The 22,273-nt window shown below is 34.8% G+C and overlaps 1 protein-coding gene across 1 annotated transcript in view; it reads right to left on the minus strand.

The window, feature by feature from the left end:
* AHI1 (Abelson helper integration site 1) overlaps positions 1–22,273 on the minus strand; it is a gene marked incomplete at its 5' end in the record, with an annotated part of 79,026 nt that overhangs the window by 21,200 nt on the left and 35,553 nt on the right. Inside the window, one exon of the mRNA XM_027898953.1 lies at positions 2,852–2,910. Coding sequence (XP_027754754.1) covers positions 2,852–2,910 — 59 coding nt within the window. The remainder of the gene's footprint in view (positions 1–2,851; positions 2,911–22,273) is intronic.

The following is a 22,273-nucleotide window of genomic DNA, read 5'->3' on the forward strand; positions in this document are numbered from 1 at the left end:
GGTTTTGCTTTTTTTCATGCAGACGTATAGTGGCTAACAGGATTTGAGCATTAGATATCACTCATTCCCTTAAAAGCAGGAGCACTGAGTAAGAACAAGTGATTATTAGTTTTTACTGTCTATTCAGTAAAAGTCTTGGCACTTCATTTCTCCTACTGAACCAATATATTTCAATTACCACATTATCAAAGTTAAAAGAAAAAAATACAGAAAAATGTAAAGTCTAATAATGTTTCCATATGATTTTACCTTATATGTAAACATATTCTTCATTGTAAAAGAATAAACATATAGATTAAGTCCCCCTTCTAACAGTTGGTCATTAACTCTTAATAACAACACTTGAAAAATAAGCTTTTCTAAGACTAATTTTAGGTGACACCGCACATACCAATGGGAACCCTAATGTGTATGCATACAGGGCCAAAGCCACCCTCTCTCCTTTTCCCATTAGTGACAGACTCAGTCACATGAAGAAGGACAAACATCTATTTCCTGAATACTGCATAGTGCCGCTACTTCTCTCCACTCCACCTCCCTACACCTGCCATCTGCCAGAATGGAAGAGAAACTGGGAATATTACTTACGCAAACAGTCCAGTAAACACATAAGGAATGTGTGTTACAGCTTCCCTTGCCTATCCAGTAAATCTCTGCCTCAGTGTGTAATAGCCCAAGTTCTAAGACTGTTACCTTTTGGGGTTTTTCTTGTTGATGCTTTTGGTTTATGGTGGCTTCTTGTTTTTGTTTTTTTTTTTTTTTCAAAGAAGACAAAATGAGAAATTACCTTATAGAGCTTGATTGAAAACTCTTGGTTAGTTTAAAAGATAATATTTAAAAAATTTAAAAATCTTACAGAACAGAACTGAGATTTTACTGTTGGTCCATTGTTTTCCTTTTTTCTTAAGAAGGGTTGGAAATTCAAAGGGTTAGAATTTTACTTAATTGTCTCTTCTCCTAAAAATGTCATGCAATCTCTTTACTCCAGTAATTGAAGTTTTAAATTAAATGCTAAATAAGCTGAGACTTAGAAGAAAACAGTCAAATACTGTTAGCACTATCATATTTCTGTTCTTGTTCTCTGGTCCAATGCATTCCTTTTCCCATTAGTGACACCTAACTACAAATTTAGTCTATGGGAAACAGAAGTGCAAGTATTTGTATTAATAGCTAAATTAAATTTTTTCCAAAAGTATCAATTGCTAAGAATGATACACTCTTCTTCTTTGTAATTAATCTGTCTGTAGAAACTTTAAAGTTACTTCCTTACACTTCAGATGACTACAATCCTGATTTGATCACAGCCTTTTAATATTTAATAAGCATGGGAATCTATAATTTGCCTTGAGGAAAAAACAACCTGCACCAGGCTGCACTTTATTGAAACCTGCAATGTACAAACAGAAATAAGAAATGCAAACACAGCTGCTGCAGTAAAGCCTACAGGGATAAGAAAAGAAAAAAGGAAAAGGAAAAAAAGATTAATTCAGAGGCATGTGAAATACTCCAGCTCCTGAAATGATTTAAAACCTCTTCAACTATTTCACCATTTCTAAATATGCTACTTTGTTGGTATTAATTACTCAGTTAACCTGCACTTACAAATATATTCCTGCATTTGTAATATGAAAAACAACAAATATATTCAATATTCAAAGTTTAAATATAACCCTTAATTTAGCCCTCTCAGAAAAAACTAATTTAAATTAGTTACTATTTAGCACCTCACAAAAGAGCTGATCCTGTACATGTTTATCAAGCTTGCTGTGGTAGAGAACACTAATGTACTGGTTGAACAACTTATACTTTTCCCTAAAAAATACATATTGATGGCTAAAAAATTGAAAGTGTGAAAACAAGAACCAGGTAACCACTAACAAAAGAGCAATGTAAAACTATACTTTCAAATTTCTTGGTGAATCCTACTTATTTTATAAGTCTTCCACGCCTGTATAAACAGACTTTGTTAAATAAGGTAGGATCAAAAAAATCCTAAACCAATCCAAACCAAAACCCCAAATCCAAATTGTAAAACAGCTATAAATGATCAAAGTTAAATTATATCCATTTATAACATTTCTCTCAAAAATTATAAGTAGTGTTATTACAACAGAATAATAAACTATGGCATTCTGTTCATGAGTGCAGGAGGATTAACATCTCCAACATCTACAACAGGCCCAGCTTCACAGAGATACAAATGCATTCAGTGTTCAGAAGCACCACTTGTTCTTCTGTCACCAGTTCCTCCATACATTTTATGTTTAATACAGGCTTATCAAACGTAAAGTTGGAATTAATGGCATTTACAGATTCTGTTGGATTTTTATTATCATGATCAGGAAACCAGAAATAAACAAAGGAACAAATACAAGCAGTAGAAGTTTACAATCAATATTTAATAGATGAGCAGTTAAACAAACAAATGGATAGCTGTGATTTCATTTGTTACAAAAAGATGAAGTATGGAACAGTAAACAATGAAAACATGGTGCTAAAATAGAATTTCATTCCAAGTTACCATCTCAGCTTTCTTTCGCTGCTTATCAATGCCTTTTTTCTTGGTAATAATAAAAAACTCAGGAGTGTGATTTTAGCTTATTTATTTCTATACAACAGAAAGTAAATCATGAAAAAAATATAAAGCTTTTGATTTGCAGATATCTGATCTTTCTACCAGCTGGCTGCAGCATAAGCTAATTTGCCTATGTAGACAATTGGCTTGAAGATACCTCTTTTTTTTAATAAAGATAGGATAAAAAACTCACCTCTCTACAATGAGAACTTGTGAATAATGACATTTTATAGTTAAACATCAATTTAAAAAAAATGCAAAAAGAGAATTCCATACCATCTGTAGTCTACCCAATAGTGTTCGGCTAAGAGGATTTCCTACTGGGCTGAAACACCCTGTGAAAAGAAAAGGCTGTGAATTTTCTGCTTGTTATCCTTTTCCATCGAATAAACCATTTTATTTTAAAATCATTATGTTAGCAGGATATGTTTGACAAAATTCTAATGAAAAGCAGCAGCATCTTTCAGTCACAACTATGCATCCTTCAGTCAGGAACAGTTGGAGGGTTTATTTAACTAACAGACCTGACACAAGGTTAACTAATCCAATATTTCCATTCAAATGATTTGGAGAAGTAGCTCAAGCTATGTCCACATGCCACCTCGTGCTCAAAGCTGACACTATTATCTAGGCTGTATTGCTTTCCTCTTCATTGAATTTCTGAGTAATGCATACAAAGTTTTCCAACAGAAATGATCACAAAAACTCACAAAGGAATTACTTCCTTATTTTATCTGAAAGAATAACTATGCCTATTCAGTAGTTCCTTTTGATCATCTGAGTTCCTATCACAACACATCTTGCTGTTTATTTTATTCACTCTCTACATAGCACACTTGAACAAGTACTTGTAAATTCTTTTCTTTTCAAACTATTATGTTAACTACTAAGCTCACGAAAATCCTTTCATCATCTATGGATTTATCTTTTTGTTATTGGTCTCCTCAGCTGTATACTTAAGAAAACATCTTAAAAAGAAAAGATACAAAAAAATCTGAAAATCGTTGAACATGACAGTGAAATACGCTACTGCTTCACTGGAGAACCGTTTCTCAAGCACAGAATTGCCAGGCAACACAGAGTTAAGCTCACTGGATTTTCTCTGTGAAGACACCAGCTTTCAAACAAGTTTTGCTTTCAAAGAGGAATAAATTCTGAAAGCTCATTTTCATTTGCCACACCAAAAGCTTGCTTTTGAGGAGTCCAGTATCAGAATAAAGACGACTTTTCAGATTCAGATTCTCATGCACTGGCACAGCTCCACAAGGAAGCTTGCACAACTTCACCTACAGTATCCTTTCTAAAGCCTAGTGGTTTTGACTTTCACAGGAGATTTACTCATAAATGCTTAATCATTAAGATATTTATATATTTCTAGCTAGAATAAGAGCTGCAAGATCAAATAATCATAGTTAAACCATGCTCCTGCAGATCTTCTGCATGCGACTAATTTTGTTCTTGTGAAAAATCCTAAACACGTGCATTATTCAACTATGTGTACGAATTAGAAGTTTTTTGATCTTAGTAACTTCAAAAAAGCTTGTATAAATTCTGAAATACTTCATTTTGAAAGGCTTACTTTACTTCTTATTACTTTACCCCATCTCTTTTAAGAAGAAGAAAGAGATGAGAATAGAAACAATTTTCAGAATTTAACCCATGCTCAAGACGGTAGACCTGAAGCTAGCTTTTTTTCAAACAAGCTATTTGCTAAAACATTTCTTCAGCACTAACACCGAAAGCCAGTGGGGATATTACTTCTATTGGCATTATTATCTACATACTCATACAGTTAACAAACACAGATGCTATAGAGGTGATACTACATATGGATATACTGTTGCATACAAGTGTCATATCAACTCTTTGAATAAAAAACCTCAAACTCAGAAATCAATAAAATGTCTTCATCATAAAAAATAAATTTTTCTTTAGACAGCTGAATATTCTACCATAGGATTTTGAATTTGAGCATTGTAGCATTGTGCCAATTTACACAAACCCATATGAAGACACAAGACATATAAATTATTTGATAAAACCAATTGTTTGTTTGGAAAAATCAAGTTTTAAATAAAAAACAAAATTAATCTGTATTTTTATCAGTAATATAATTGACTTTCTTGTTTACCTAAAGAAAATACACATTACCTCCAAGTATTTCTGGACTGTATGAGTATGCGTGTGAGTACTCTTGTGCAGTCTCTGTATTTAGCTACTTGTCAAGTGAAACCTTTATGGTTAGACTGATATTCCCAACTGAGATGCAATAAAGGACAGTGCAGACCTGTTATGCTGCAAGCATAGGATAGAGACAGATGTGTAACCTAAAGATACAGGCAGTGCTGTACTGAATTCTAGAAGTTGGCACTGGTTTAGAAAGCATTTTCCATGACTAGAGCCAAAACAAACAGAAAATTCTTACTACTTTATTGAGGTGTAAACAGACCATAGCACACTTGGATCCAAATACTCTATGATCATGCCTATTGGTTACCCCAGACTAGTTTAAGTGTTATCCGTTAGTTGTTCTCAGTTATCAAGTACTCCTTTAGTAGTCCCTACATTCAGAACTGTCATATTAACAAAACTCAAGCAAACAAAACAAAACCAACAAAAAACTCTGTCCAAAGCTTTGTCATTCCCAAAACAAGGTCTGTTCAGCAAGCAAGGGAATATCCATCCCTTCTTTCTCAAATGATGCAGAAGAATTTTAAAGCAATGTGTGTTACACAGCTACTATCTTGATATGGTTCCATGCTTGATGAAGCATGTAAATGACATCAAGCAGGTGTGACTAACAGTCTCAGCAGTGCTTTATTTGGTTATCTCTGATCCAGGCTGCACACTTTTCAACCCCTATAGTGAGGTACTGAAACTGAGGTCAGGATTGCAGAATGACATATCCACTTAACCTAAAAATAAAGTTTACAGGACACTATGACCTGTTGGGACTCTCACTTAGTCTGAATTAACAGAAAGGTCATTAATCCCTTGTAAGGTCAAGCCTGAAAAAAAAACCCAACACCGCCAGGTTAATCTAGACTGTCCTATCTTATGATGCTTCATAATCACTAATGGAAAAGCATTTTTATTATTGCAGAGGGTTTACTTGAACTATTCAATAATCTCTTTCTTTACAGCATCAGCTGCCTTCACCTTCAAAATCACATACATCTTGAGAAGCTAATCTTCCCTATTAAAGTATCAACATATGAATTGCTGCATTTCTTATTACTCTGCGTTGACTCTTCAGTGGTTTCCTTTATATGGAATTTTACAGGAGAAGAGACTATTTCTAGAAAAATCTACTGCTAATGTCTAAATGCAATATTAGATGTCTCAAAATAAGAGATGCTAATGCTTTTTCTCAAATGATCAGAATTTTCATGTCGACACAATTTAACAGCAAGACAGCTTCTTTTTATGGTCCACATAATCCTATTGTTACAATTATCTTGGGAGTCCAAGCATGTGATGGCTTTTGGGAAATGATTACCAAAGAACTAGTATCTTTTGCAAAACAAGGTAGCTGTCTGCCTTGAGAGGAGTCTGAAACTGTGTTAGTTTCCTGCATAATTTGAACAGTGAACTGAAAGTCTGTCCTCAGTTCCTCCCAAGTCACTTCTGGCAATATATTCTCTGCCAGTAAAACAGCAACTAAAGAAAAAAGAAGACAGAAACCAAGCAGTTATCCTGTCCAAAACACTTCTATACTACTAAGTTCCCAGTTTTACTGCACGCTTTCACTGAAAAACTACCCTCTGCTCTAGACAAGCACATTAGCATGAAGCCATCAAATTCCAAATAGCTGGACTGAAATGCACAAGGTAGATGAGTTGGTATGATAACAGCAACGGTGCCGCAAAGTAGTACTTGTAATTATCAAGAAAACTTCCCTTTAAATAACAGCACCTTTAGCTATTTTATTTATTTTACATTAATAGCATAAAAGCCAAAATAGGGAAAAAATTCTTTCTAGGGAGTCACATAAATCCACTCTTATCCTACCGGACTGTATACGAACATCCAATGTTAAATGTTTATGTAAAAAAATGCTCTTTTAAGAGAGGCTGAGAGAACATTCATTGCAGAATTCATGTTTTAATTAACTTTTCAAAAGAAGTTTTTTTCCCATTTTCTGAAATGTTCTTGATAAATTAGTTTTTTAATTACTAAAAGCATTTGAGCATCATAAATCTCTAAGGATTCCAGTCACATGGAATCTACAGTTAATGAAATAATCCAAAATTTCATCCTGGAAAATTCTCATAAAATCACAGAACATCTAAGAAAAAAGACATATATAATAAGCCTGAAAAAAGTCAATATTCAGACCATTTCTGTGATGAACGACTGTAAAGCATGTAGAGAGAAAAAAAAAATAATCTTACCTACTCCAGTTCCAGTTTTAATGGAGTTTTACTCTAAGTTTATACTAATTGCTAATGTCTAAAAACCCACAAACAAATCCTGAAAGACATGAAAACAATGCCTCTAGGAAAAGGTATTTCTTATTGCAGACACTGGGTTTCAGCAAACAGAATTATATTTTCAGCACAGCTACCTATTCAAAAGTATAACTTTTGTGACCAAAGGGTCTTTTAGTATGCAGTATAATATCTACTTTAGCTTTCAAAGGTTTTAAAGGGAAGTTCTGAGGTGGGTTTTCTTGTAGTTTTTTTTTTTTGTTGTTTGGTTGATTTTTGTTTGTTTGTTTGTTTTGTGTTTGTTTGTTTTGTTTTTCTTTTTGGGGTTTGGTTGGTTGGTTGGTTTAAATAAAAGCTTTCAGCACTTTAATTTTTCAAGCTAGGTATAAGAGAAATATGATAATTTTGTAATCTTCTAAATTTATATTAATCTTCCCTCAAAGGCTTTATCCTCAAACCAATTATACTTTAATAGATCAGAGTTCATTAAATAAAGAGATTGCTCGTATATTGGATAAGAACCGGTTTTCCTATCTTCCTGTTTTTAAACACAGGATCACCAACACTTTAAAAACCCACCACAAACATTTTCAGATGCAGTTCACATAAAATGAAAAGAATAATACAAGAATACCTTTCATTCTACCAACTAAATAAATATTTTGCTAATATCCCTTCCTGAGGGTGAAAACCCATTTCCAGTTCTGCTCTATGTGACTTCATCTATGATTTTGGAGATACTCCACATCGAACAGGAGAAATGACAGGACCAAAGTACATTGAAAACCATATCATAGATTTTAAAAACACTTTAGATGCATTTGGCTGGTAGGTTAAAAGGTAGGTTAAAAAAAAAAAACTACATTCAAAAGTAGATACAAGTGAGACAAACAACAGAGCATTTTTAGCATTCTTTCTAAAATAGCATTCTCATTGCAACTAATACGACACCAAAGGAAATGGTTAGTTCTCTTGAGAGCCCGTACCAAGAAAGGTAATGGAGCTGCTGATGGGTGTGGAGCACAAGTCCTGTGAGGAGAGGCTGAGGGAGCTGGGGTTGTTTAGCCTGGAGAAGAGAAGGCTCAGGGGTGACCTCATCACTCTCTACAACTACCTGAGAGGAGGTTGTAGCCAGGTGGGGGTTGGCCTCTCTTCTCAGGCAACTAGCGACAGGACAAGAGGACATACCCTCAAGCTATGCCATGGGAGGTTCACATTGGACATTAGGAAGAATTTCTTCATCAAAAGAAAGGGTTGTTAAAGCATTGGAATGACTCTCTGGGAAGGTCAGTCTGGAGTCACCATCCCTGGAGGTGGTTCACAAAACAACTGGATATGGCACTTAGTGACACGGTCTTGTTGACACAGTCGTGATTGGCCAAAGGTTGGATTTGATGATCTTGAAGATCTTTTCCAACAAAAACAATGCTGTGATTCTGTGATCTTGCAAACCACGTAAAATGTATATACTCAAAATAGGCAGTTCTCACATGCCATATTTAAGTGTATTCACAAAAGTGCTGTGATGGCAACACTATCAAATGCAAACGTCTTCTACAAACACCCATAGAATTCTCACAGTCTATTCTGCACTGATAGAAGTCTACTCACTCTCAGCCATTAATAGCATTCTCCTTGTCTTTTTCCCACTTTTTTCTTCGATCAGAGCATCTGGAAAAGACTGAACTATCTCCTCCGTGCTGTTCTCATTTTCCAAGTGAGGTTGCAATTTGTTAACCTAAAACTATGCACTTAAAACCAAAACCCCAAATCTATAGGACAAATAAAACCCCTCTCTGGTAACTTTTTTTTTTATAAGTAATAAAGTTCTGTTAATTTCTTTTGCCAGCTGAATATGAGAACTGTTTGCATGCTGTATACACTTAAAAAAAAATTTAGAGAGAAAAGCCTTGGGTCTACTGCTGCCAGATGTCTCTCCTCCAATTAGTGCAGATTGATCTAGATGGCAATGACCAAAATCCCAAAACTTAACAAAATACCAAACCCACACCACTCCCATTCCCTCCCAGTCAAGCCAAAACAGAGCTGTACTGATAGGTAGAAAAGCATAACATTTTTGTTTCCCTTCCCTATCCCCACTAATACAATGAAAACTCACAAACTAACAAAATAGAAATTATGTCAATAGATCATTGGTTGCTGTTTGAAATACTATACTATATAGAAAAGTCTGCACAGAAGGATAAGCTTTCAATGAAAAAGTAAGCAATGTTTACCTTTTGAACCATTTACTAAACACTGATATTAAAACCAGTTATATAGTAAAGTAAATCTAGGGAGGGAATTCAGGGCCATGCAGTTCCATACATATTGCTGCAGCTTCTTTCACAGAGCATGTGATTTTCCAGTAGATGCCCCAATGCCAGGTAATAGGAAAACCCTATATTCTCAAACGAGTCACAGCTGTCCTAAACTGAGAAAGACAACCAGTATAGTGCGCTTTCACATGGTAACATCCTTATCCAAGGACTGATGCAGTTACGTCAAGTTACTGCATCTGGCAGGATCTGATTCCCCAGCCCAAATAACCAAGTAGTGTGTCCTTGCAGCAGACTGAGCTGAATACTGAAGCAGTGGAGTAGACCAAGGCTTAAATTCACACCTGTAGATCCACAGAGAGATACCTTTGCTGTAACATCAACTAATTCCAATCCTCATATAAGAGACCTCAGAATCAGACAGCACTAACGCGAAAACACTGTGCTTCTGGCAGTGCCAGATCCCACAACATAATTATCTCTCTCATCAGCCAAAAGAATGCATAGAGATATTCATTCAAGGTTAGCCATCATTTTCGTTCCTGGTTCAAGGCATACAAGGGCAAACCCATGTATTTGCTCTGAGAATAATTCTCCAGGAGGATCTATGGAGATTGTCACTGGCTTTGAGGAGAATACAATTTCATTTGGAAACATTTAATCTATACTCAGGCACAATGAACAGGCAGAATCTGGCCCCTATTTACAAAAAGCATAATGAAGTAAAAACTATTGCATCACAAAAACAATTAAAAATTCCAACTTTTTAATTAGAGATTAAAATCAAATACATTTAGCAGCCTACACACCCACCTAATTATTTCTGAGTAATCTTATCAAACCATCATCTTACATTTTTCTTGCAAATGTTAAGTTTCTACAGTACCATATATAAACAGTGCAAGTAGTAGCACGTGTCCAAGCATTCTTTTGAAGTAAAGAACATTTATTGAATTCATGCTAATCAGGAATGTGCTAATTTATGACAACTTCTAACATTACATCACAATGGCAGTAGATACCACTGAAAATAAGCAGAGGCTATAGTACTCAGTTGTTCCTTTCTACAATGAACAGAGAATGATTCTACAGCAAACATCAATAACCCTGCAGAGATATCATCAGAATTCTGAAATCAGATTGGCAGTATTATTTACAAGTTCTAGATAGCAGATAAAAAAGATGTAAGGAAAATGCAGACTGTGACGCATACTTTGTATTAATAAGAATTATTTTTCTTCTAGTGCTGCAGATCTCCTGAGAAAGTCATTATTAATTTTGCTAAGGTCCCCTGGACTACTTAAAAGCAAACAAGCTACAGTAAATTTGAAAGTAAACTTATTTTGTATTTTATTAAATACAGCTTGCAGTGTTACTCCATCAAAAATACACCATGAAATACAGAAACTGCAGTCCCTTAGAGCTGTGGATGCCCAACACTGAAGTAGCAACTTTCTCTTTTTGGTTTAGTAGATCTTTTGCTTCTGCATTTACTTTCTCTCCTTGAATCAGAGGAAATGGAGCTCTTATGCAGGATTTATGCTCATCTGCTTCCTAAAAATATGAAGTAGGGTTAATTTTTATTTATTAATATAGTTAATTTATATGTAATACACTTAATTGGAATTTAACTCTCCCTGCAACTCTCAAAGTCAAGTATCTACTGACCTCAAGAGTCTACTCCTGTCTTTAAAAAAAAACCAAAGTTGACTACAGGTAAAAGAAAAAGAATGAAAATTATGCAAGGAAGGAAAACAAAGTAATTTATCTCACATGGTTCCTCCCCCAACATAAGTTCAGCAATGGCTAGTTACTCACAGTTACTTAAACTAAGTTAGTCTGCTATTCTAAAAATAGAAAGCTGTGAGAAAATATGCTTAGAATACCACAAATACTTTTCAAAATCAGCCATCAATATTTTTGTGGCATTAAGTCTTGTCAGCTAAGTAAAAACATCCAGCTACTGCATGACCTACTGAGGTTCTACACTACCCAGTAAGCCTCACAATGTCAAATCAAGTCTTGACTGAAAAAAATCTAAAAAAAAATTAAAATCTTCTAAGTGCTTGAAGAACTTATGTTGCATTTTCCTAATACTTGCATTCAAGGAAAAATAGTATCAGCAACCTCATATGAAATATGCTGGATTCAGCTTGATATTTCAGGTCCAAGAAATTGCCAAACAATTAATACATTATTAAACCTGAAAAATTTAAGACCATCGGCAGACATTAAATCAGGAAACCACTATATAGGACTTTTTATATAGTCTCAAATCAAAAGAGTAAGGTAAAAAGTTCACAGCAAGACATACTTCTTTCAGAAACAGAAGGTCATGTCTTTAAAATACATTCCCAAGTTTACTTTCCATTTTGTAGTTCAGAAACTAGACTGGTCAGATATTTCATGAAAATATGCGTGGTGAAACCAACCTACACATGAGAATTTTTCCATATCCACACTGGAGTTTTCAGATGATTTATGAACAAACTACTCTAAGGAGTTTTACTACGTATCAATGATTGGAACATGTATGAATAACTAAGTGCTTTCTAATTAGTTTCCAGTTGTACAGGGAAATAAAATAATGGCCTGTAGCACCTCTGGTAATAAAATCTGAATATAATATTGGTATCATCTATTACAGAGCTAACTCAAACATTAAAGCAATATACTGCAGATCCAGTTAGGCACAGATTTCAATGATAATGATTTTTTAGTTTCCTTCATCTACAAGGTCCGCAAAGTTTTCTAGAATGCAACAGCAACCTGCTACTGCTATTACAACAGTGGATTTTTAGAATGTTTTTTAGAAAGTATCATCACTTTTATACTCACAGTCTTCAGCCACTATGCAATTACTCTAGCAGAAGTTACACTGGTTGTACAAACAGGTGGATACCAAACACTACTTCGCTGAAAGTAAAAAAAGATGACTTGGCCATTAAAGGCCACCTTCTACTACTGATAGAAAATTTAAATTATTATTATAAACTTGACAAAGAACTGAAAAGCAATCTTTTCTACACAGATTTCTCCTTGGGTCTTAGGTGGAAGATGTGCAAAAAAAAAAAAAAAAAAAAAAAAAAAAAAAAAAAAAAAAAAAAAAAAAAAAAAAAAAAAAAAAAAAAAAAAAAAAAGGCACGGAAAGGAAACTGTTTGCAAAGAATGTAATCAGGAGGAGGCAATACTACATTTCATTTACAAAGTAGTACCTGATCTGAGGAGAGGTAAAAGAAGGAGAATCAAGACAGACAGGTTCATAAAGCAGCTGTGCTCAGCTTTGGGCTAAGACCACATTTCTAAAATTCTGGATATCCTGGAGAGAACAGACTTCTCTCCAAGGTTCAAACAGCAATATAAATCACTGCAGCTGATATTAGAAGACAGAAAGACCTTACAGTATCTCAGTGTCAAGCCAGACAGTAGAATTTACAGTCCTATCCAGTGGATTTTTATCTTGTTTATATAGGAATTTTGCAAGCAAGATTATTTGCACAGCAAGTCCAAAGATGTAAACAAAAAAATTAATGAAAATTAAATTCAGAATGAATACTGAAATACCATTTGACTAAATATTTTCTACAGTATCATGAAAAACAATTTGATTAAGTACTTAATATAATAAAATAATAGCTTTTTTCACATCACACGAGTAGTGCCAAACTGTTAAAAACTGCAGTACTTAAACATACAAGCTTAATTATATAACCAGTCCTCTCTGGTTTGACTACCAGTAGTACTGACTGATACAGCATCTCCAATAACCCAAAATCCACACGAAAGCAAAAAATATTAAGTTCTCACAATCATCAATAGGAGGAAGGGGATTCTTAAGGTCTGAATACTGAAGGGCAGGAAATTCTTCTGCATAACTTATTCTGAAAATAATTTCTATACATTAGGCATTGTGAATGATATCTCAGTTTCTTTAAAACTGACTTAATTGCCCAGTGTTACAAATATTTATTTTGTCAAAAGGACCAAACAGCCGAAAAACACAGAAAACTGTCTAGTAACGCTCTAACTTTGGAAGTCTCAAAGATTGTCTTAATAACCTTGTTCACTAAATCTTCCTTGATGGTTTTTGCACACACTTATGTGCCAATAATTAACTCAAGAGCTGGTGATACAGACAATCCCGGACACACCTTGTTCTCTTTCAGCGATTCCTGGAACTTACTCTGAAAATTATTTGTTTTGGTAAGAAAAGCTGATTTGCAGGAAGATTCTTAATTTAAACCACAGTTTCAACTGCTGAAGATCCTTTACACATATGAATAGAAAAAAAAAAATGGAAATTTCCTTCATGTTCTCTACCAGAAGGAAAATAAATTTCCAATAAATACTGCTATCAAGGTACACACGATGTGGTATATTATAGATGTACATTAAGTAGGCACTGCACTCCAGATTTTGCAAATAACAATAGAATAATAGCCTTTCTTCTCTTGGTGCTGCTTTTCACGCAGAAGTAGCCAAATCCAAAGCAAATGTAACTGGGCAAAACATATATTATGTCAGATTGAACTGCTGGACACAAAGAGTGAAAAGTTAGAAATAATTAATCTAAATACACATTCAGAACTTGTGTTTTGAACTGTTTCTAAAATGAAAAATTCTAAGAATGTGCTTGGAGTACTTGCAGGAGATAAATACCAACTTGGTTTCAGCTAATACCTGGCTCACAAGGTCTTCAACTAGCAATATGCAGGACTCCGTTACAACAATCTCCTAAACAAGTAGAGGTGACACACCTTACCTCATCTAAATTGATAAAGTTTCAAAAAAATCCACTTCATGGACAGAACCATCCCTTTTCACTAGAGAGATGAGCTCTGCTTAAATGTGATTAACCATCATAAAAATTAAAAGATTAAAGGAGCAGGAAAACAGCCTATTTAGGGTCTTTGCCTGAAAATCTTACAAAACAAATCTCAGAGTTAGAGCCACTGCTAGGAAGAAAAAAAAGGTTAGGGGTATTGTTTCTCACGCTCTACAGGTGCATAGTGGCAACCCACAGTTTGGTGACTGAATTCTCAAAACATTTTCTGGTACTAGGTAATTTATTACAGCAAAAGATGCTCAATATATCTTTTGAAGGAAGCTGTAATTTTCTGTATTTTATTATTTGGCATATTAACTGCAGCAGTCTGTTTCCTTTGACCAGTCAGGCTCTGAATGGATTCCAGAAAGACCTGTATCAACATCTGCCACTGCAACACCCTTCAGCTACTCTGTAAAAAACCTCAGCAATGAGGCACCAGCAGCTAGCCTACAGTTGGAGTAGATATTGACAGGATAGAAAAAGCAAATGTGATGCACATGGTGATGCGGCATGTTGGAATCAATCTTTAGATGAGATACAGCGTTTCAAATATTATCTGTTATAGGCTTGCATATATATACCGAGTCTTCTGCCAAAGGACTGCCTGGCATGCCACAACAAAGCCTGGGGTCAAGTGAGCATGGGAGACTCTAAAGAAGTTTTGTGAATTTGCCTGTTTGTCACTTCAATCTTTTTTCTCTGCTTGAGGAAGTAAAAACTGAAGAAACTGAGCCCTAATTGTAAGGGGAAAACATAAGAAAGGAACCTCTGCAATCTGTTCCTTCACTATGTGCCTTCCGGTTGCAGAAAACTCCCAAATACAAGTTTTCAGAAGTAGAGTTTTAAAAGAATTCTAACATATCATTTGAAGCCAACAAGCAATGAGTCTGTTCCTTACAACCTTCAGTGAGCAAGAAAGCACTGTGAAGCTCTCATTTCATCTGGATCAAGGCAGCATACTGAGGCCAGCTCTGTAAATAACCTAACGCTGCTAGATAGTGTGACAATAGCAACATCTAAGTTACAAACCCATAGAGGCCTTCACTTCTCTATACATGCCTTTCGCTTTCTTAATGCTTTCCCAGGCCACCATCCTCTATCACTAGTTTCTACAGATTCAACATGATCAGTATCAAACCACAGTGATCAGACTACATTGGTATCACAGCCTATTGTGGAGCATATGTACACCACACCCCCCCAAAATTAACTTAGAAGGTGTTATATTAGTAGAACGAATTGTGAGGGAAGCTTGTTCTCACTGAAATTGGGGCTTCAGCAACAAGGATAACAAACTGCATATGAATCGATGAACGTTGACTTGTTTCATGCATAAAAATCTATTAACAAAAATTGCAAAGGCTTTTTAAGCCAGTTGAAAAAGCATGCATGTATACCAAAATGGGATGGACAATGTTTGTTTAAAACCCGGATTCTTTTATTTTTTTTAATGTACTTGGCTTCTGTTAACTTGTCAAAACCAGCAATGAAGTACCTAGGTCTCCTCTAGGAGATGAGATCTCTCCCTCTTGTGCACCATGGCTGCTACTGGGTTTTTTGCACCTCCCAACTCCTCTGGAAATTACATAAACCAAAGGATTGAAGTACTACAAGGAGGGATCAATTTCCTCATCTTATTCACTCATGCTTATTGCTGTACAGACAGCATTCTTGATGATCTGTGTTTTCTGCTGGACAAGAGAACTGATACTTTACTGCACAGTCCTTGGCAAAAGGACCGTTTCCACCTCTGTGACCAGCTAAAATTGCATTTAAGCATGTTGTCTCATGGCTCAATAGCTCAAAATTACAGACAAGCTCAGAGTGAAAACAGTTAACAGGACCTCTCTACTTAGGAATTAATTAGATTCAGTTGTTTTAGGATCCACATAATTGAGAAAGTAAGGGCACACTTAGGCCAAATCACTTTTGGCAGAGACTTTCCACAGTACTACGTCACACCCTGATTTTGCAATCTATATCCACTGCTGCCAAACAGAGAGTAATGCTTCATTTAATCCACACCCTTGTATAATTTGGCTGAGAGCACTTCCTTTAGCCTGAAGGCTCAGCAGTAATTACCCTAACATACACCAATTTCAAGTAAATATAAATGGTGTTCTTTTGATAAAGTTTTTGGAATCTTCAAAGATTGCTGTTATTGTGCTCTGTATTTAGTGTAATTTTTAGTGAAATATTTTAATTAACTTGCCTAGAAGAAACATGAAAAAGAACATCTAATAAAGGAACATGTGTATCTTTGATCTCAGTATAAACAATTCTTGCAAGTTTAACTAGAAAATACAAAATCTTCTGACATTTATAACATCTTATCAATCAGATAGAAGAAACTGGATAAGTAACCTTTTAGAATAGAAGAACTAGATTGTCATTATTGTTAATGGATATGTCTCTGTGTCTTTACTACTCTGTTGGAACATTCTTGTGGTTAGATGTATTTATTTACATAACTTCTGTTTTCAAATCAAAAAATTCATTTTTACTAGTAATTTTATAAATATAAACATTCAGCTCTTCCTCCTTAAAACGAGGTCCTGTATTTGTGCTTTGACTCAAAACTCTGATGTTGTCAAGTGATGTGGGCAGCACAGCAGGGTCACAGTGCTCTGAGGAAGTTCTTTCCCATGCAGAATTCCCTGAGCAGCCTGTAAGCCATGATGAGGGCACAAGTGTGTCCTTGTACTCCTAATTTTTATCTACTGCCGAAGTCAGCTGTAAGCTGGAACATCACGAGCCTTTGTAACTTATTTGCATTGAAGAAACTATGACACAGTTACTTCAAAACGTAAATAGTATAGCAAAATAACTTATAAGAGAACCAGGTATAAAAAATTATTAAAAAAAAATCTTGTGATAGATATTTTTAATGTTTTATAAGAAAATTAACTTTGAGAAAATATTTGTTAAGTTGTATTTTTCAGTTCTTCCATTGTGCTGTAAGCAAATAATAACAAAAAAATTTTTATTTTCTTTCTCTCTTCTCTTTTATACTTTTCCCCTAAGCCAGAGATATGAATATCTTAAAATGAATGATAATTTTCCACAGGGAAGTTCCCATTCAAATTAACATACAGACATATAAAAAAAAGCACTTTAGACTTAATGCTCTTCTGCTTATGGTAAAAATACTTGTACCTAACTTCAGTGTAGTTATATCAGTTGACATGTGTTGAGAGCCGATCTGTGGTGTTGAGCTGGTAATTTCTTTCTACTGAGTTTTGTAACCATTTTTTGAAAAATAAAGGGAAAGTCTTCTAATTAGATCTAAAACTTTATCCATTATAATAAATTCTCTCTGACTATGCAGTGTTCTTTAGTTAAAACAAAGCCTTGTAATGACTGTAAAGGTATTTTTATCTTTGGTTAATAGAAAAAAAACAGAACAGAATAATACACTCAAAAAACTAGAGACTAAAATAAGTTTTCTCACTTAAAAAGTCCTAGTATTCTGCACTTTCTCCTAAGAGTTTTAAAACATTAATGTTATCCAGGGCACGAGGTGGTGGGGGGTGTTTCAGTAAATCAGTTTCCGACAAAAAGAAAACATAGGTACTTGATCGATCCACAGTGTTAGAAGCAGTTATGTCCTACAAAATACATAAAATGTGAGAATTCTGCAAAGTTGCAATTAGATACTTGTTATAATAACAGAAAGCAATTCACATTTTTACATTTAGGAATGTAAAAGAAAATATTAAGTAAAATTTTCTATTTTTTGGCACTACTGTCCCATTAGAATAATTAAATGAAAAGGCCACATGTAAAAAAAAAAAATCCATCCCCATAAAAATATTAGAAGAATTATCTTGAAAATTTTTAAAAGTTTAAATTCCTGAGAAATGTATCAGGTAGGATCAGTTCTTCAAATATGTACTGCAGAAAAATACAGAAAAATAACTGAGGAGTAAGAGACAAGTATTAGGCACATATTTCTTTCATCTTAATACACATTCATCCTTTTCAAATACATGACATAATCTACTAGGAGCAGATTGTAGCTTGCAGGAAACTAACCACCCTGCAAACATTTATTCTTATGTATCACTTCCTATGTTGACAGCACCTCTATAAGACATACTAATATTATTCTGTATTTCTATCCAGTTTCAGACTTAAAAACAATTGGTAGTAGACTACTAAGCAAAGATACTTCCCTCAGTGGACTGCCTGATCACCCTGAGGTGATTATGACCATCCCTTAGTGAACAGGAAACTTGCATTTCTCCCTGCATAGTCATAAGAATAAACGGAAAAGATAAATGTAGCAGGCCACCCAGGAACAGACTACTACAATGCTTTGCACAGGCCTCATAGTATCACCTCATTATTTGTTTAATCAACACCACAAAAAAAGCCCATCAGACTCACCAATGCTAATGGAATTCAGAAACTGTTTTTGTGACATTATTATACAACACCTACTTCCCTTTTTTTTTTTTTCATACGCAAACTTAAAAAAAATTAGTTTCCATCATTACCTATTCCTCTTAGCAGCTTGCATTACACTCAAACCACTTTGAACTAATAGTGTGGGTACTGAAACACTTTTAGGTATGTATTTGCTACTCTTCACCGCAACATGCTCCTGCCCCAATTTTAAGAAGATGTGGGGCTAAAAAGAAAACTCTCAATGCTACTTAGACGTGGCAAATTGCTACATCATTTCCATAGCTCTGATCTGTGCTGCCCTGCAGGCCTAATTGCGTTCACCATCACAGCAAATCTAAATGAAGCTGACGGTGAGCTAACGAGGCAGCACACATTACAGTTTAACGGGGAACAGATATATCCCGATTCTTTTAAAACAAAACTGAATTTTTTTATGCTAATATTCTTGGCAAGACATGTTTTACATACAATCAAAACAGTTATCTTAAAAAGTGAATAGGAAGAGATTTTACTCCTATGTTAAAATTCAAAAAAAAACCCAGTATTTATAGTAATATGCTAGGATTAAAAAAAAAAGGTATGTATTCAGTGATCTGTGTGCCATTCAGTTTGCTTACATGAACTGGATCCCAGTCACATACACATAAGAATGCAACTTTTGATAGTGTTTCTGCAGTATCTCCGCAAAAATGTGAATATTGCTACTTGATGTACCCTTTTCTGATTCTAAACTGCCCTCCAGAACAAAAACAGTATTTTAAGAACATTTAATTGATGCACAGATATTTTTTATATCTTTGATACAGAAATCTATTTTTCACTGTTTGCTTGAGACTGAAAAAAGAAGTTTTAAATAGTCTATCAAATATAAGTTAGGAGGACTTAAATGCAAAGTCAGTTTTGCTAATATCTTGAGAGAGTGAGAAGGAGTGCTTTGAAGCTTTCCCCTTATGTAAGTGGAAAACACCTTTGACTGTCAGTTGTGTTAATGGAGAGAAAACTTCTAATTTTTCGCAACCCTGCCAAGGTGTTGTATTTTTTGTTTTTGAGATTTTCTTTAAAGATAAAAGAACCATCATGTTATTAGTGCATACGTAATTAATTTTTAAGAGCAAGTTTAATTAAATGGTTTTATTGAAGTCCAAATTTTAGTGAAAAGCTCTGTGCAGTATTTATAGCCAAGCTTCAGTCTCCCACATAGTTAACAATTAGGGTCATTGCTAACTTGAGATCTAAAACTTATTTCAGAAAGCATGTCCTGTACATAGTGGGAGTTCCCGAAGAGTCACTGTTGAATAAAGCCTAATAACACTGGCCATTTTTTTCATGGCATGCCATGGCCCTGCAAAACTGCCTCATAGGAAAGTGTCCAAAGATGCTCACAATCTTAAGGAGGAAAGGCAAACAAGACCAGAGGGGATTTTGATGTCTGTCCATGAATGGATAATTGAAATCTGGAGCTTTTGCTAGTTTCTTATTTGTTTGAAAAATAACAACTAGGAAATGTGTTATCCTGGAAGAAGGTAAAAAGACGAGCACATGACAAGGAAAAGATAGGAATGTCTAAGACAAAGCCCTGGATAATGCTACAGTGCAGTGTTGCAGAATAACACTACAGAATGGATATGATAAAACTAGCACTAAGCATGAGCATAAGCAGAACTATGCAGCAGAAGAAAGGTAAAAGCTCAATTCTGACTATCAAAGACAGGTCTTAAATCTTATGGCCAAGAAAAAAGAAAAAAAGAAAATAAAAGAAAGAAGAAAATAAGTTCAGCAAGCTTAAATTTTACATACTTTTAGGGACAGATTCCTTAAAGAGTACTCAACAATAATCAAGTAATAATAAAGTAATTCTGCCACAAATAAAACAAGAGAAATTTTAGTAGAATGAAAAACAGGACCAGCCATAAGATTTTGTTAAGCTAAATTATGAATATAAAACAGACTTTCTCCAAAGACAAAAAACCAGTAAACTTTTCAAATTATTGAAATGGCTATCAGCACAGCTGCAGCTTTACTGAGGCAGACACAAAACTTACCCTGATATGGTAAAAAGAGTTACAATCTTGATGACAAATTTTATCTGACAGCCTTTCATGATGGACAGTAAGAAAACTTAAGTTCCATGCCTTCCTCTCAAATTTAACATAATATTTTTGAGAGAAAGCCACAAAATGTATTTTTTCTTATATTTACATTTATTTTGTTAAATCTTATGAAACCTCTCTAATGAAATGCTTTATACATAACACATATAAATAAGTTCATCCATATCTTGTATTTGCTTTGTGGTTCCTACTTTATTCATTACTATTTGACAAAATTCATTACTTTTTTTCTAGAAAATCTAGCCATACTCTTGACAAAACTTTATCTCTTGCACAGCAATCTCTACCATCAATGGGAAAGCAGTAGATGCTGTTAATCTTGAATTTAGCAAGACTTTCAACACTGTCCCCCACAACACTCCCACAGAAAAACTTCACAAGTATGGACTGTGTAAACAGACGGTGCAGCAGACTGAAAGTTGGCTGAGCTGAAGAGATCAGAAGTTTGTAACCACTCTCATGAAATGTAACTGGAGACTAGTCTCCAGTGGTGCATTCCAGCAGCTGATACTGAGGTCCAGACTTTTAACTTCTCCATTAATGACCTAGATGATGGGACTGAGTACACCCTCAGCAAATCCACATATGATGAAAAATTGGGAGGAGGGGTTGATACACCAGAGGGACACACCCACATTCAGAGGCACCTTGACAGGTTGCAAAAATGGGCCAACAACAATCTCTTGAAGTTCAACCAGGGGAAAAGCAAAGTCCTGCACTAGGGGAGGAACAATCCCATGCACCAATGCAGACTGAATTACATAAAATATCATTTAAAGATAATAAAACCCCCTTTACTGTGAGAACAGTAAAACATTGTAATAGGTTGCCCAGAGATGTTTTGCAGTTTTCTTCCTTAGAGGTATTCAAAACCAAAATGGACATAGTCCTGAATTCTTGGTGAATCAGCTTTGAGCAGGAGGATTGGACTACAGTCAGTGATATCACGATCTTGTCTCAACTCATCTCATATAAGGAATATTCTGTCGTGGAAAAAGATGCTGAAGCTCTTTATTAGATGATTAAACAATGAATTATTCTATTTAGAGCAATCTAGTTGGAAACAAAGGCAGTCCTCTGTCTCGGCATCCATGAGATAACTCATCTTGAGGGAAATGAGGAAGGTAAACAGCAGAACAAGGACTGGGTCTTCATAAAAGCCTATAAACCAGTGAAAGTACGCACTTCAAGAAAAATCAAAACATACTGTATGTTTGAGAGTATACAGAATCTATTTGTCAAAACAAAGAGACATTTAAAAGAAATAGTAGTGAATTTATCTGGATACGAAAAGATTTAAAAGTGTGGGAAGATCTGCTGTATTACTGCTAGTGTCCATAAATCACAAGGATGGCTTTACTTTTTTTCCACTGTTTCCTACATAACACAAGATCTAGAAAATTATACTGTCTTAAGAAGAAGGTTCTGCATATATTCACGCTACTACACTGTCCATATAACAAGGCATCAGCTACCACCTTACCAAATTACTAAAGCACGCACATATACCAGTTACACAGTGAAAAACATTGCTAACAGGGGCTTACACATTTAAAGGGGAATTCTGGATGGACAAAAATGAAGGATCTCTAGTACAGGCAACTGTTAAAAATGCAACATGCCAGTAAGTATAAAAAGCA

The sequence above is a fragment of the Empidonax traillii genome, unplaced genomic scaffold (genome assembly GCF_003031625.1).
Source record: "Empidonax traillii isolate 1590-97213 ecotype Southwest subspecies unplaced genomic scaffold, ASM303162v1 scaffold631:size1259156, whole genome shotgun sequence".
Classification (NCBI taxonomy): Eukaryota; Metazoa; Chordata; class Aves; order Passeriformes; family Tyrannidae; genus Empidonax; species Empidonax traillii.